Source organism: Cyanistes caeruleus, unplaced genomic scaffold, assembly GCF_971803275.1.
Source record: "Cyanistes caeruleus unplaced genomic scaffold, bCyaCae1.hap1.1 HAP1_SCAFFOLD_11, whole genome shotgun sequence".
NCBI lineage: Eukaryota > Metazoa > Chordata > Aves > Passeriformes > Paridae > Cyanistes > Cyanistes caeruleus.
In genome coordinates, this window is record NW_028255883.1 from 1,423,696 (window position 1) to 1,438,218 (window position 14,523).

Below are 14,523 nucleotides of genomic sequence, written 5' to 3' on the forward strand. Positions count from 1 at the left end.
GCCATGTCCCATTGAAATATGAGCATGTGTAAGTGTGGGGCCGTACCCAGGATTGAAGCAATCCTCCCTTAGCCCCCCGAAGTAATCCACGCTGGCTCTGTCGAATGGAGGGGTCAGAGAGATCCTTCGAGACCAAGAAAAGACCAAAAAGTGCTGCTTCTCCCTCCGGGGTATCGGAGGATGTTTATTCTGGCTAGCTTCCAGGGGGAGAAGAGACCTGGTTTCTCCTTCCCGGACTCTTTCAAACCTCAGGAGAGGGGCGGGGAGACATATAACACCAACCAATGGGATAACGTTTCAGGGACAGGTAGGAGAGGGGAAAAACACGTCACTGGGAAACAAATAACTCCCAGAAATATGCACCACCACATCTGCCCCTACTTTGATATATGTAATCAAATGAAAGGTAACGAGCTTATACGACATACTGACCTGAAGTGGCCCACCAATCCCCATTTGCAGGCTGGTGAGGGTTACTCCGGTCTGCCAACTCTATATGGTTGACATCTGAGGTAGCTGAGACTAGCTTAACTATGCTTCTGGACAGTATTTTGCTTAGCACTCCAAACACTAACACCGTTAGCAAAACAATGACTAGCAGTGACAGAATAGTTTTCACTACTGAAGCCCACCACCCCGAGAGTCCCCAGTTTTTAAACAGTCCATTGAACCAGTCATCTGCTTCTTGCTTGACTTGTCTGATCTTGCTTTTCATCTCTCGGAGCGTGGCATGGATGTTAGGAACTTTCGATGTCAGATCCATGCAGCAGAGAAATTCAAACTCCTGGCACTCGTGCCCATGGAGCAACAGGAGAAAGTCTATTGCAGCACAGTTTTGAACTGTCGCCTGCCCGGTAATTTCCTCATCTTCTAGGAGGGCACTTATGGCATTAGATGTTAAATTTGCTTGTTTTACCACCCAGCATTCTAGGTGTCCCAATTCACCTAGGGCCTTGGCTGCAGCTACCCAAGGAAGGAAAATGGATGCAGCAATTCTTTTTGATTTGGACCAATGGAAAATCTCTGAGTCACAATTTTCATCTAATTTTGTAGCACTTCTCTTTTGAATTTTTTTGGTCAAATTGTTTTTATGGGTCAATTCGCCAATTAATGTTTGATTGGGCACTAACAGTGATAGACACCCTATGGTACACGGCCTTCCGAGGAGACGGGATGGAATTCCTGCCCATGCACGGTCCCCACAAATGAGGAACAGTCTTTTGGGGAGGCTTTTGGGATGTGTATGAGCTGAGGAGTGCACTTTGATGTAGCTTAGTACACGGCACCACCTTTTTGCTGTGATTTCTTCTCGATGTTGTACTATATGGTGGAATGTTTCTTTATGAGTTGGAGGACTGACCCTAAAGTGTACACAGTATGATGCTCGGGAGGAACCCAGCAGCTCTAACTCCTGGGGTTCCTGGGTTGCCTTAGGAAACTGGGGTAGCCACTCTTCGACGGGGTTTCTTAACTCTGCTTCTACATGAGTGCTGTGTAGTTTATTACCTGCTTCAGGAGTCAGTGTACTAAAGCTGTGTGTGAATTCATCATGCTGCAAGGGAATTCCTACCAGGCAGGTAGACATAGGATTTTTTGCTGCTGCAGTAGATAGACAAATGTTTTCCTGTTGGAGTGTTTGTGCCAGGGTCACCCAGATGTTCTGGCATGGCTGTGGGACGATCCAGGCTGCTGTCAGGCTGCTCAGTGTGAGCAGGATGACAGCAGGGTTAAGGCTCATCATGGATTTGAGTAAGAGGTAGGTTATTTCTAAAAAAGAAAAAGGAAACAGACATTCTTTAAAACATATTCACAGTTACAGTATTCAGGTCAGAGGCTAGAGAGGTTTCTGCTCAGGATAACCAGTTGGAAGGGCAGGCCGGGCTCATAGCGGTGGGCTTGCCGCGAAGACAGGGCCTCTTGGACCTTGGTGACGGATTCCTGGGCCTCCGGCGTGAGGGAGCACGGTGAATCGAGGTCCTCGCTGCCGCGGAGCAGGTTGAAGAGGGGTGCAAGGACTTCTGTCGTTACTCCAAGCAGAGGGCGTATCCAGCTGATGGACCCGCAGTGCTGATGTAGGTCCTGCAGGGTCTTGGGGTCATCTCTGATGGTCAGCTGCTGAGGCACGATGGTCCGCTCACCGATCCGGAGTCCTAGGTAGGTCCAAGGGCAGGTGTGCTGGATTTTGTCTTCACGTATCTCAAATCCAGCGTCCTCAATTGTCTGGATGGTTTTTTGTAAAGTCCGGTGCAGACAGTCATCGTCAGCAGCACAAACCAGGATGTCATCCATGTAGTGGAGGATGATGGCATCTGGGAACAGGGTCCTCACAGGTGACAGAATGTGGGCCACGTACCATTGGCAGATGGTAGGAGAATTTTTCATCCCTTGGGGAAGGACTAGCCAATGGTATCTTTTTAAAGGTGCTTGTCTGTTTGGGGAGGGAACCGAGAATGCAAATCTGGGAGCATCCCAAGGATGGAGGGGTATGTTGAAAAATCAGTCCTTTATGTCAATGATGGCCAGCTTCCAATCCCGGGGGAGCATTGAAGGGGAGGGCATCCCAGGCTGAAGGGATCCCATGTCTTCAATGACATCGTTGATCTTCCGGAGGTCCTGAAGAAGTCTCCACCTGTCCTTGCCTGGTTTGCGTAGGACAAAGACAGGGGAGTTCCAAGGGCTATTGGACTCAGTGATGTGGCCCTTGGCAAGCTGCTCTTCCACAAGTGCTTCCAGTGCATGCAGTTTGGTCTCAGATAGGGGCCACTCATCAACCCCCACTGGATGGTGCTGTTTCCAGGTGAGCTGGGGGATGGTAGGCGTGGCATGCTTCTCAGTGACCCCAATTAAAAATCCCTGCTGGGAATCCACAGAGAAGCCCCCCATTGGGACAGGAGATCCCATCCCCGGAGGGTGATTGGTGCTCTCACCACAAACGGCCTGATGGTTGCCATTTTTCCCTCAGGTCCTTCGATGACAACATTCCACTTGCTTCTCATGGAAGCTGTCATCCCTCCAATTCCTGAAATCATGCCTGCTACAGGTTGTAATTCCCAATTGTCTGGCCACTCGGAGCGAGCGATGATGGTAACATCTGCTCTGGTGTCTAGCATTCCTGGGCGCTGAATCCTTTCTCCATAGCAAAATAGGCTGCAGTCCACAACAGGTTTGCTGAAGCCCACAACCTGAGTCCACATAGCACTGGGGTTGAGGGGAACGTGATCTGGGTAGTCACTAGGAAGTAAAAAGGCCTGTGCCACAGGAGTCTTTTCCTTTAAATAATAAGGAGGGTCTATTCAGGTCAGGGAGATGGAAATTTCATCTCCAGGGTGTATAGTCTGAACATCAGGAACAATATGAATTTGTCCTGGAGAGTTGGTAGGATCCCCAAGTATTAAGATGTTAGAGGGACTGCCTGGTGGTCCACGTTTTATTGTGGGGATTTTTTAAATACAGTCACCCTTCTTATGTAAAGAGAGTCTAGTTACCAGTTGACGCCAGGTTCCCATCTGAAGCTCTCCACCTGCTGGGCTTGATATTGGGGTCCCTGTGGAGGCAGGATGGTGGGTTTGGCAGGAGGGGTGGAGCGGTACGGCATTTGATTTGATGTTGAAGCGCGGGGCCGTTCCACGCTCTGCCTGAAGTTTCCCGAATGCCAGTTTTGTCTGGGTAACCATTGGTGGGCTGGTGGTTGTGTAAAATGTCTCTCTGGACAGTCTTTGAAAAAATGTCCAGGCTCGCGACAACTAAAACAACGACTTGTATTGAGGTCTGCAGCATAAACTCGAGATATCCCCTCTGCCACTCCTTTAGCCACTGCAAGTGCCACTGTATTCTCACTTGAGGCAGAGGAGTGCTTGGTGCAGGCTTCAACCATCTGATCTATGGTTGGTTCTGGGTCCAGCGGGAGGGCTCGCAAAACTGCTTTGCACTCCGGATTAGCATTGGCCATTGCTATTTTTACTAATAATTCTTTTTGCGCCTGAGGGCTCTCTATCTGCTTTTCAATGGCTACTTTAAACTTACCAATATACTTAATAAAAGAGTCAGTTGCCCCTTGCGTAATATTGGTGAAGCACTGCGTTGGCACTTTATCATCAGGGGTGGTAAAAGGAGATATCTTACCAGCATTAGCTCTATCCTGTAAAGCTGCTTCAGGCAGGTCCCGGGCCTGATCTCGGGGCTTTTGGAAATCTCCTTCTCCTGCTAATTACTCTGAAGTAAAATTAGGTCTGTTAGCATCTTTAGCATAAACATCTGCCAATTGCTTTAAATGTTATTTCCACTGCCTCTCCCATAACATGTACTCTGCTGGGGAGAGAAGGCAGTTCATAACATTCTGGATGTCATGGGGGACCATGATGTGGGCAGAGAAGGAGGCTTCCAGCAAGTGTTTAAAAAAATGTGAACCCCTGCCCTGTTCCTCGGCAGCTTTACAAAGTTCCTGCAGTTCCCTATAGTGGTGGGATTTGTGCCCCTCCCCTGTCTCTCCTCATTATTACAGGAAAGGCAAGTATTTTCCATGACAGAGCTGAGTTCCCCACTCGTGTGGCTTCCCTCTGCACCTCAGCCCAGTGATCTTCATACTCAGAATCTGAATAAGAAGATTCACTACTCTCATTTCCTAGTGGAGCTGGGGGGCGCTTGGTGGCAGCGCGGGGCCGGCTCGGGTGCCTAGAGCTGGCCCTTTTGTGGCCGGGTGGGGAAGCTGAGATGGCCCTGCTCCGGCCGGAGCCGTCCCAACCTCCGGGGCACTGGGACCCTGGAGCGGGAGCGCTGCCAGGGGTGGGGCCCTGGCACAAAGGGTCGGGACTGGGGTCCGCGATGGGGAGGGGTTTCCCGATGGATGGGGGGCCCGACGCGGTTACACCCAACGACGCAGTGGGGGGAGAGGGGGAGCAGGACGTGGCAGGAAGAGAAGGGGTGAAGGCGGGAAAGTGGCCATTTTGGGCATCGAGGGCGGGAAAACCGGGGTGGGAGTGAGACAGAATGGCGGGGCTGGCCACACTGCCGGCGCCATCTGTGCTAACGGTAGGAACTGGGGGGTACACAACCGGGTGTGAGGGCATGGGAGAGAGGTTAGAGGGAAGACCCAGAGCGTCATGGCCATTGCCGCCCTGGTAACGGTAGAGAGACGGTAGGGGGGTGTCAGGGAGACGGCAGCAGCCCTGTGCCCTGGGGCAACGTCCACCCGCCAACTGGGTCTCAGATAGGAGAAGAGGGTTTAGGGACACTTGGAGAGGTTGACAGGGTTGGGGGGTTTAACTGGGGACCCCAAACTCCCTCTTCTTTTTTTTCCCTCTTTTTCCAATGAGAAAATAATATTTTGAAACACAGGAAAGAATTTTGCAACAGAAAAATCCCCTTTAGCTTGAACTGTATATAACTTTCTCCCCACATTATCCCAAAAGGTTCCTGATTTAGCAGAATCCGAATTAATCTTAAAATGTTTAAAAACCCAATGAATAAATCTTTTTAAATCCCCTTTAGAAAACTTAAAATTTTCCGCTTTTAGGGTAGTTACAACTTGGATATAAAAGTCCCTCTCAGGTGGGGTCAGTCTCCATACAGAGGACTCATTCCCCATCCTTTTTCACTCCCCACCCAGCAGTAAAACAGCAAAGAAAAAGAAAAAGAAAAAAGCCCAAAAAAACTCTTCACGGGGTCGACTTACAATTTCTCTTCGGCAGATGCCGGCGGGTGAAAAAAAAAGCTGCTGGGTAGGTGGTCACCTGGCGGCCGGTCCTCAGGGGCTTTCCTTGCCCCGGATGGTCAGCGAGGGTCCTGGTCGCAGCCTCTTGGATGGCTTCTTGCTAAAATGCAAGCAAGCTTCCTTGAGGGGCGGCGGCTCAAACAGCGACTCGCTTCACAGCCAAAACTGCAGGCAGACGCTTCTTCAGGGCTCCTTCGAAGGCCTCGCGTTTGGGACGCCAGTTGCCGCGGCGATGGAAAGCCTGGAGCACCGCGACTTCTCTAGAGAAACGGCCCTGAGAAGGGCCGGGTCAAAGCGCGTGTGCGGCTTTGAGCAGTCGAGTGATTCCAGCTCAGGCTCAGCGGTAGTTGAGTGATTCCAGCTCAGCTCGGCAGCGGTGGGCAGGCAACACAGGGAGCAGGGACGAGAATGCTGGTCCAGCGTTCCACCAAGGCAAAACCTTTTATTCAGGCAGAGCTTCGGCGAAGGGTGTGAAACAGCGAATCCCCCAAACAGGGGAAAACCCGGGGTATTTATGGGGAAGGAGAGGGGTGGGGGGAAGCCTGAGATACATGTATCGGGGTGGGACAGCAGGGGAGAACACCAATGAAACACAACAGTTTAACATATCTAACTCAAAGACCCCCGGGAGCGACAGATTGTGTCTCTCTTACAGAGAAGTATCTCCTCTCCAGGGGAGAGCCAGGACCTCGGGCCCAGCGGGCTCCTCCATACCCAGAGAAGAGGGCGAAACAGAGGGCAGGGTGAAGGGCGGAGTGAAGGGCAGAGTGAAGGGCGGAGTGAAGGGCGGAGTGAAGGGCGGAGTGAAGGGCGGAGTGAAGGGTGGAGTGAAGAGCGGAGTGAAGGGCGGAGTGAAGGGCGGAGTGAAGGGCAGGGTGAAGGGCGGAGTGAAGGGCAGAGTGAAGGGTGGAGTGAAGGGCGGAGTGAAGGGCGGAGTGAAGGGCGGAGTGAAGGGCGGAGTGAAGGGCGGAGTGAAGGGCAGAGTGAAAGGCGGGGAGAACCAGGAGGGAGGGAACAGCCCGCCCACAGGAGATGTAGGCGTGGCCGGAGCCCAACAAAAAGGCACGGGAAAAAGGAAGTAGCTAGCCAGTCGAGTTCCAACTCCAATCGAGACACTAGTGAAGATGAATGGTCGGAGACTGAGTCCTTAGAGGAGGAAACAACAAAGATAAACAAGAATCCCCCTTTCCACATTAAAAAAGAACTGAGAGGATACTGCTCTCGCAGACTGGGGACAGGTAAAAACTGCATGTGCCAGCTGGGTCCCTTCAGCTGCGCTAGCGTTCCCAGTTCAGGTGACAGAGGGGAGACAGAGAGTTCACTCACCAAGAAATCCTAAACTGCAAGACTCCAGCCTGCAACAGCTGATGGGCACAGACCCGGCAATGATTACCCTATGCCTATCAATTTATAACTTCAGTGTTCCTAACGATTTTTGTGTGCAAGTTGTGATTGTTCCCAAGGTCATGTACCACCTGGATGAAGAGTTGAGCCTGCAAGCGGAGAGACTCACCCGACTTCAGAAAAGAGAACTGGTGACAGGTGTGACCATAGCGATGCTGCTTAGCCTGGCAGCAACTGGTGCTGCCACAGGTGTCTCTGCCATCGTGACCCAACAACAGAGACTGTCTCAGCTACAAATGACAATTGATGAAGACTTGCAGATAATTGAAAAACTCTGTGTTTAAAATAGGCTTGTGTCTTTTGTTAAGAGCCGACTAGAAACGGTCAACATCCTGTTTGTAGAAAGACAGCAGATGCTCTAAGAATACACTTGGTCACCGCATGTGCCCTATGTGTACTAATGAAAAACTGCGGAGTCTATTTTATAAGTTTTAAGCCTATTAGTTAAGTATAGTGTACCTTATATTTTACTCAAGTTGATAATATCTACTTTTAAAACTTTTTATAATATAGATAAGTTAGAGAAAATGTTTAGAGATAAATATACTTTATAAAATAATGTTAGAACTTTTAAGACTAATACACCTTATATTCTAGCAAATTTACTTAGGCATAAAGAGGGGGGAAATGTAGAAGCTTGGGCCCGGCGGCTCGGAAGATATTGGGATGTAATGGAAAGATAGTCACCCCCCTCCTCCACAGTGTATGGTAATGACCCCCGCAATTAGCCAATAGCACCTAGCTGTGCTGAAAGCAGATGGGAGTAACTGTGTGAACCTAGGTTATAAACTGTCAAATTCTCCAGCAATAAACGCCATTTCTGCCATCCATCACATTGCTGCCGTTGTGGGTTTGGACCGAGTGGCCTGAGCGTGGCCACCGTGCTGCTCTAGAACCAGGGTGTCTGCCTTGCTAGGCAACACCTAGAGTGGGCAGCGACATCATAGAAGAGCCATGTGACATCTCAGGACAGGTTGTGTGACATCACAGTACTGACTGTGACATCATAGAGTGAACTATGACATCAAATGTGGCTGTGTGACATCACAGGAGACAATGTGACATCACGAGGTGGTTTTGTGACATCTAAGGGGGGCTGTGACATCACAAAACAGGCTGGGACATCACAGAATGGTGGTGTGACATCCCAGAGCAGGTTGTGTGACATCAGCGAGTGGGCTGTGACATCTCAGGTGGCTGTGTGACATCACAGGGGGTACTGTGAGATCACTGGGGAGGTCACTCCACACCGACCCTTCTAACAGTTTGCCCCCAGAGAAGTACCAATGCTTCTCTTGCAGCAGCCTGTCTGCACAGAAACACTCCCAGGGCTCTCTGCATTTCCCTCACTCGGCTCACTCACACACCTCCAAACAACCCACTTGGTGCTTTCAGCTGCAAGGAGTTCAAAGCTTGGCTGGCCTTCAGCAGCTGCTCTAATTCTGCCTTCAGCCAACTCTGGCTTTGTGTTCATTGTAGAACTTCCTGTGTGTCTGAAACATTCCTTGCATGGTTCTGCCTTGGGGAAGGGGAAGCTCCCTGGTGGCGCCTTGGGCTTGGCACACACTTGAGGAGGGTGTCTGTTTTCCATGGGGAAACTCAGGAGTTTTAGATTGCTAAAATTAAAGAAGGAAAATCCCTCTTTGCCTGAGTGCAGCCAGTTGTGTGAGCAAAGCAGGTCCCAGGGGAGTGAGAAGAGACAGGATGAGGCTGGGGAATGTGGAGCAAGGTTGTCCACACTGGGTCAGACCTCAAGACACAGCTTCTCTGACCTGGCCAGACCTTCTTAGGAGAGGCCCTGGACGAATATCCATCACTGAATGCTACAATCCCTCTGCTCCAAAGAGAACAGGAATAAAAGATGTCCCTTAAAAAAGGAATACATATTTCTTAGAAGCTCATTGAACTATTTTTCCGTAACGATTGTAGAAAACTTTCCTAAAAACTGCACCAGACCAGAGGGAAATCAAGGCACAGCCATGGTTTATTAGGACTTGCTTGATCCTAATGAGCCCCATGGTGCATTTGGAGCTGAGCCCTTGAACCTCAGGGCCTGAGAGGAGATTGCACAAACCTTTCCAGGAGTCCAAGTCAGAAAAAAAACCCAAAGTGTCTCGTTTCATTGATGGGTGCCACTGAGGTCCATCCCCAACACAGGCTCCTCATGGACTCCTTGGAGGACAGAATTGGAGGCCAGGATTGCACAAAAACCTCTCAGAGAGACTCAGTGTGGAAAGGAAAATCCAAAGTAGCTGAAAAAACCCTGAGTATCTCAAAGTCTTGATGAGCCCCACTGAGTGTCAATGCAAAGCTCCCAGGGGACTCCTTAAAGCAGATAATTGGGGCCATGATTGCACAAACTTCTCAGAAGTTTTCTCAGAAGTGGGAAGGAGAAAGGAAAGTGCCTTAAGAACCTGAAGTACCTTGAAGCATTAATGAGCCCCACTGAGTGTTGTTACTGACAAAGCTTCTCAATGGACTAATTACAGCAGATAATTGGAGATCATGATTGCACAAACCTCTCAGAGACTCCAAGGCAAAAGCCAAAGTCCTTTGAAAAAGCTGCAGTTCCTGGGAGCATGAAGGAGCCCCCAGGGCCATTCCTGAGCAAGGCTCCTCAGGGACTCCTTCCAGCAGATCCCTGAGGCCACTGGCATGTGGGCTAGGGGGGATGCTGAGGGCAGGCCAAAGGGGGTGACAGTGGCCAGCCTTGCTGGGGCTGTGCCAGGAGGCCCCAGGGCCTCAGGACAAGGTGTCTCCTCACAGCCCTTGCTGGCACAGAGGCTGCTGTGGCCCAGGGCACCAACACTTGGCTTCTCTTTGTCCCCACCTGTCATCAGTGCCTCCTGTTCTCTGCCCTGCCTGGGGCCTGGGGACACTTTCTCAGTGCTGTCCCTCAGTGGGACCCATTAAAGGTAAAAGTAGCTCTGGAGTTGGATTCTGACTTGGACTTCTTGAGCAGTTTCTTCCCCTCCCTCTCAGGGACTGATGTTCAGGGCCTCAGCACAAAGCCCCAAGAGGGTCATTAAAGTCCTGCTGCTGTGTCTGTGCTGCTGAGCTGGGCCAGGCTCTCGGCACAGAGGATGATCCTGAAAACTAGGAAAAGCTTCAAAAGCACATTTCTCTTGCTGAGCAGCTCTTCTCCCAGCCCAGCAGGACTGGGGTACTGCCTGCAGCCACCCTGGGGCACAGCCCAGAGACACAGAGAGCTTCAATCAGTCAGGGCTAAGAAGGTGCTGAGAAGTGCCTGGGGCACAATCCCTCCCAGCCCTTGACACAGGAAGCCTCTGGCTGCAGGACAATGCAGCTGCAGCTCCTGGAGCCATCTCCTAAAGCTGGAACATGCCAGTGCCTACAGACTCTGTGAGTACAACTCTAAGTATTTGTGTCCTTCCTAAACTGGGGGCTCAGAACTGGACACAGCACTCGAGGTGCAGCTCAACCAGTGCCAAACATAGGGGAAGAATCCCTGGCCTGGTCCTGCTGGCCACACTGTTCCTGATCCAGGCCAGGTGCCATTGGCCTCCTTGGCCACCTGGGCTCACTGATGGCTCATGCCCAGCCTGCTGTCCATCAGTGCCCCAGGTCCCTTTCTCCCTGCCTGCTGTCCAGCCACTCTGTCCCCAGCCTGGAGCACTGCAGGGGTTGTTTTGGCCAAAGTGCAGGACCCGGCACTTGAACTTGTTAAACCTCACCTTGTTGGGTCTGGCCCCTGGATCCAGCCTGTCCAGGTCCCTGTGCAGAACCCTCCTACCCTGCAGCACATCAACACTCCCAGCCAACTCGGTGTCACCACGGTTCCATGGGGCCCTAGAGTGTCACAATGGTCTCCAGGATTCCATCAGGCCTCCCAGAGTCACAAAATCCCTTTGGTTCCATGGGGCCCTGCAGTATCCCAGTGGTCCCATCATGACATGAGTCACAATGCTCTGTCCTGCTCTGTCACAATGCTCTGCATGGTTCCACAAGGCCCTGCAGTATCACAGGGGCCTCTTGGTTCCATGAGGCCTCAGAGTGCTGTTGGGAAGGTAGAATTAGAAAGGAATTATAAATATGACTCTTTAGCCCAAAAGGCTAAGGAAGAAATACAAATGAAAGCATGGTTTGAATAATTCAAAGAAGCCCGTCTGGTGTGCTGGAACAATTTCTTTCCCCCAATAAAACTAAGCTAAGACCCCTCTTCCCAGCCTTATAAAGAAAGATCTGAAGGACCCTGAGATAACTAAAAATATGCAAAAGCAGCGATTTCTATAGGTCACACACAAATGTTACTGTATTAGTATATTTAGAAAGACTGGTTAGTAAAAGAATGGACTATTCAAATGTATAGGTTATAGAAGTAATTGTAAAGGAGAGCTCGCTCTCTTGTTTCTCTGGCCTCACTCTTTCTATGCTCTTGCCTCGCTCTTTCTGCCCTTCTTTATCTTTTTTCCCCGGCTCTCTCACTTCTGTTCTGTTCCTCTCTTTCTTAGCTATCTTAAGTCTTGAACTCATGTATTCATATTTTACCCACTTTTGTATTGTTCCCTCTGAGCCTGCTTTGAGCTTTGTCTGCTAGCTCCTAGTAGGCTCTCTCTTTCTCCCCACACCCTGAAATAAACTACTAACATCTAACTCGACTATAGAAGTCTCTGCCGTGTCTCGGATCGTCCACACCCCAAAAGGGCCTCTTACAGAGTGCCACAAGGAATCCCTTGGTGGTGCAGTGCCACAGTGGAGCCCAGGTTACACAAGGTCCTGCAGTGTCACCCTTGGTTCCATGGGGCACTACAATGTCACAGGTGTTCCCTTAGTTCCCTTAGAGTCCCTGCAATGGAACAATGGCCCCTTGATCCCACTGGGGCCCAGGGTCTCACCAGGGTCTCCTTGGTTCCACAGTGGCCCCTTGGTTCCACAAGGCCCAGCAGTGTCACAGTGGCCTCTGTGGTTCAACGAGGACCCCGACTGTCACCATGGACTCCTTGTTTCCATGTAGCCCCACGGTGTCCCAATGGCTCTTTGGCTCTTTGGTGCCATGTGGGACAGTGTCACTGTGGTCCTCTGGGTTCCACCAGGCCCCGCAGTGTCACAGTGGCCCCTTGCTTCCCCAGGGCCCTGCAGGGTCACAGTCATCAGAGAATCAACCAGGCTAGAAAAGGCCTTGGAGAGCATCAAGTCCAACCTGTGCCCACCTTGTCACCCAAACCATGGCAATCAGTGCAACATCCAGTCTTTCCTTAAACACTTCCAGGGACGGTCACTCACCCAGCTCCCTGGACAGCTCATTCCAATGCCCAATCATCCTTTCTGTGAAGAATATTTCCTAATGTCCAGCCTAAACATCCCCTGGTGCAGCTTCAGGCTGTGTCCACTTGTCCTGGGACTGTTCCCTGGGTAAAGAGCCTGACCTCCACCTGGCTGCACCCTCCTGTCAGGTTGTTGTAGAGAGTGATGAGGTCTCCCCTGATCCTCCTCTTCTCCTGGATTAACAACCCCAGCTCCCTCAGCCGCTCCTCACAAGATGTGTATTCCAGTAGCCTTGTTGCCCTTCTCTGGACATGCTCCAGCCCTTCCATGTCTTTCCAAAATTGGGGACCCAGAACTGGACACAGCACTCGAGGTGAAGCTCAACCAGTGCCAAGCATAGGGGAAGAATCCCTGGCATGGTCCTGATGGCCACACTGTTCCTGATCCAGGCCAGGTGCCATTGGCCTCCTTGGCCACCTGGGCACACTGATGGCTCATGCCCAGCCTGCTGTCCATCAGTGCCCCAGGTCCCTTTCTCCCTGCCTGCTGGCCAGCCTCTCTGTCCCCAGCCTGGAGCACTGCAGGGCTTGTTGTGGCCAAAGGGCAGGACCCGGCACTTGAACTTGTTAATCCTCACCTTGTTGGGTTTGGCCCCTGGATCCAGCCTGTCCAGGTCCCTGTGCAGAGCTCTCCTACCCTGCAGCATATCAACACTCCCAGCCAACTCGGTGTCACAACGGTTCCATGGGGCCCTAGAGTGTCACAATGGTCTCCAGTATTCCATCAGGCCTCCCATCCATCCATCTTTGGATTATACTGGGAGTGACTGGACTCATACTGGGAGTATCTGAGAGTGACTGGCAACATACCTTGCACATCATCCCTCATACTGGGGGTGACTGGGAGCAACTAGGAGCACGCTGGGGGCAAATGGCATCATACTGGGACTGACTGGGTTGATCTTGCCAGAGGCAACTGGGACCATCCTGGGAGTGCTGGCATGTGACAAGAATCATCCTGGAGCTTACTGGGCTCATATTGGTGTTGAAAGGGAGCAACTGGGATCTCTGAACACCACAGGTTCCTTTCCCACTCTCTGAAGAAGGAGCTTCACGGTATCCATGTGTGAGGTGACCTTCACCTGAACCAGACGCTGTTAGGAGAAAAAGCTGCCTGTGCTGGAAACTCCCACACAACAAGTCAATGCAAAGAGAGAGCATTTTCTTTTCACAACTTCCCTCCTGGAGCCACAGTCCTTTTGGATCACACAGAAGGCAAGTTAACAACACAAAATACTTGGCTGTGTCCAGGTTTTGGCTGGACCAGCAAACGGAGGGAGTGCCAGGGTCCACTGCCACAGACTCTCCTCTTGGGGAACAGAACCCCCCCAGGCTCCATTCCAAATGCTGTGCACACCCTGCTGGCTTAGAAACAAACCCTTTTTTTAAGAAACTTTTGGCAGGAGCTCTCCCAAACATATGGCATTTAATGGCAATTTCCTTTCAAAATCACATCCATTCCAAAGGAAGAACAGAAAGCCCACAGCTATCCAAAAGGCACATATGGTACACCTGGGGAAATGCTCGACTTAGGGGCCGAGTGGGTTAAAAAATACCCATAAGAAGCCCCAGAGTCCAGAGTGCAAACTGCAGCAACCACTTACTGGATCATTTTGGCTGTGCTGCACACGTCTGCAGACTGTCTGTCCCTCTGCCAGGACAGAAGGACACCCGTCAGGGGCTGGGCTGGCTGCTGAGAATGCCTCAGGCAGGAGGATCCTCAGGCAATGAGCAGGCACCCAGAGCCGCTCTGACACTGAGGCCTCTGTGCCCCACAGCAACGGGAACACCACAAGGACACGGCAACATTCCTGTGACATCACAGCAGCAGCTCACCCAAAAACCTCCTGGAAGGTTCTCCTGGGTCACCAAGGAGCACAAAGGATCCTCAGAGGGCACAACCTATTGCCCTCCAAAGGATCCAAGACGAACTCAGAAAATGCAGCAAACGAGGACATCCCCCCAGCCCAGCCTGGACACTCAGAAGGAACAAAGATGTGACCAAAGAAGAGGAAACACAACTTCTGTTCACTGATGCTTCTGATTAAAACCAGCAAGGCTTGCTCCCTCTGGGATCTTTATTCTAGTTCTAAAAACAAACAAGGTTCTCTGCTGTAAATGTAC

At 51.1% G+C, this 14,523-nt stretch overlaps 1 protein-coding gene and 1 long non-coding RNA gene across 2 annotated transcripts; both read right to left on the minus strand.

Annotated features, from left to right (window-relative positions):
• Nucleotides 1-240: 240 nt before the first annotated feature.
• On the minus strand, nucleotides 241-1,897 carry LOC147647303 (uncharacterized). The gene has a single exon (XM_086872262.1). The coding sequence runs from the start codon at nucleotides 1,739-1,741 to the stop codon at nucleotides 416-418; it is 1,326 nt and encodes a 441-aa protein (XP_086728388.1). The 5' UTR covers nucleotides 1,742-1,897; the 3' UTR covers nucleotides 241-415.
• A 7,183-nt stretch (nucleotides 1,898-9,080) lies between these two features.
• LOC147647304 (uncharacterized) lies at nucleotides 9,081-14,157 on the minus strand. The gene is made up of 4 exons (XR_015281622.1): nucleotides 14,004-14,157; nucleotides 13,210-13,493; nucleotides 12,978-13,092; nucleotides 9,081-11,131 (listed from the first exon to the last, which is right to left on the minus strand). It is a non-coding gene; the product is annotated as an uncharacterized LOC147647304 (long non-coding RNA).
• Between the last annotated feature and the right edge of the window lie 366 nt (nucleotides 14,158-14,523).

Bases quoted from the DNA above. Each gene is read 5' to 3' on its own strand.
- LOC147647303 (XM_086872262.1), bottom strand. From the start codon at position 1,741: ATGATGAGCCTTAACCCTGCTGTCATCCTGCTCACACTGAGCAGCCTG.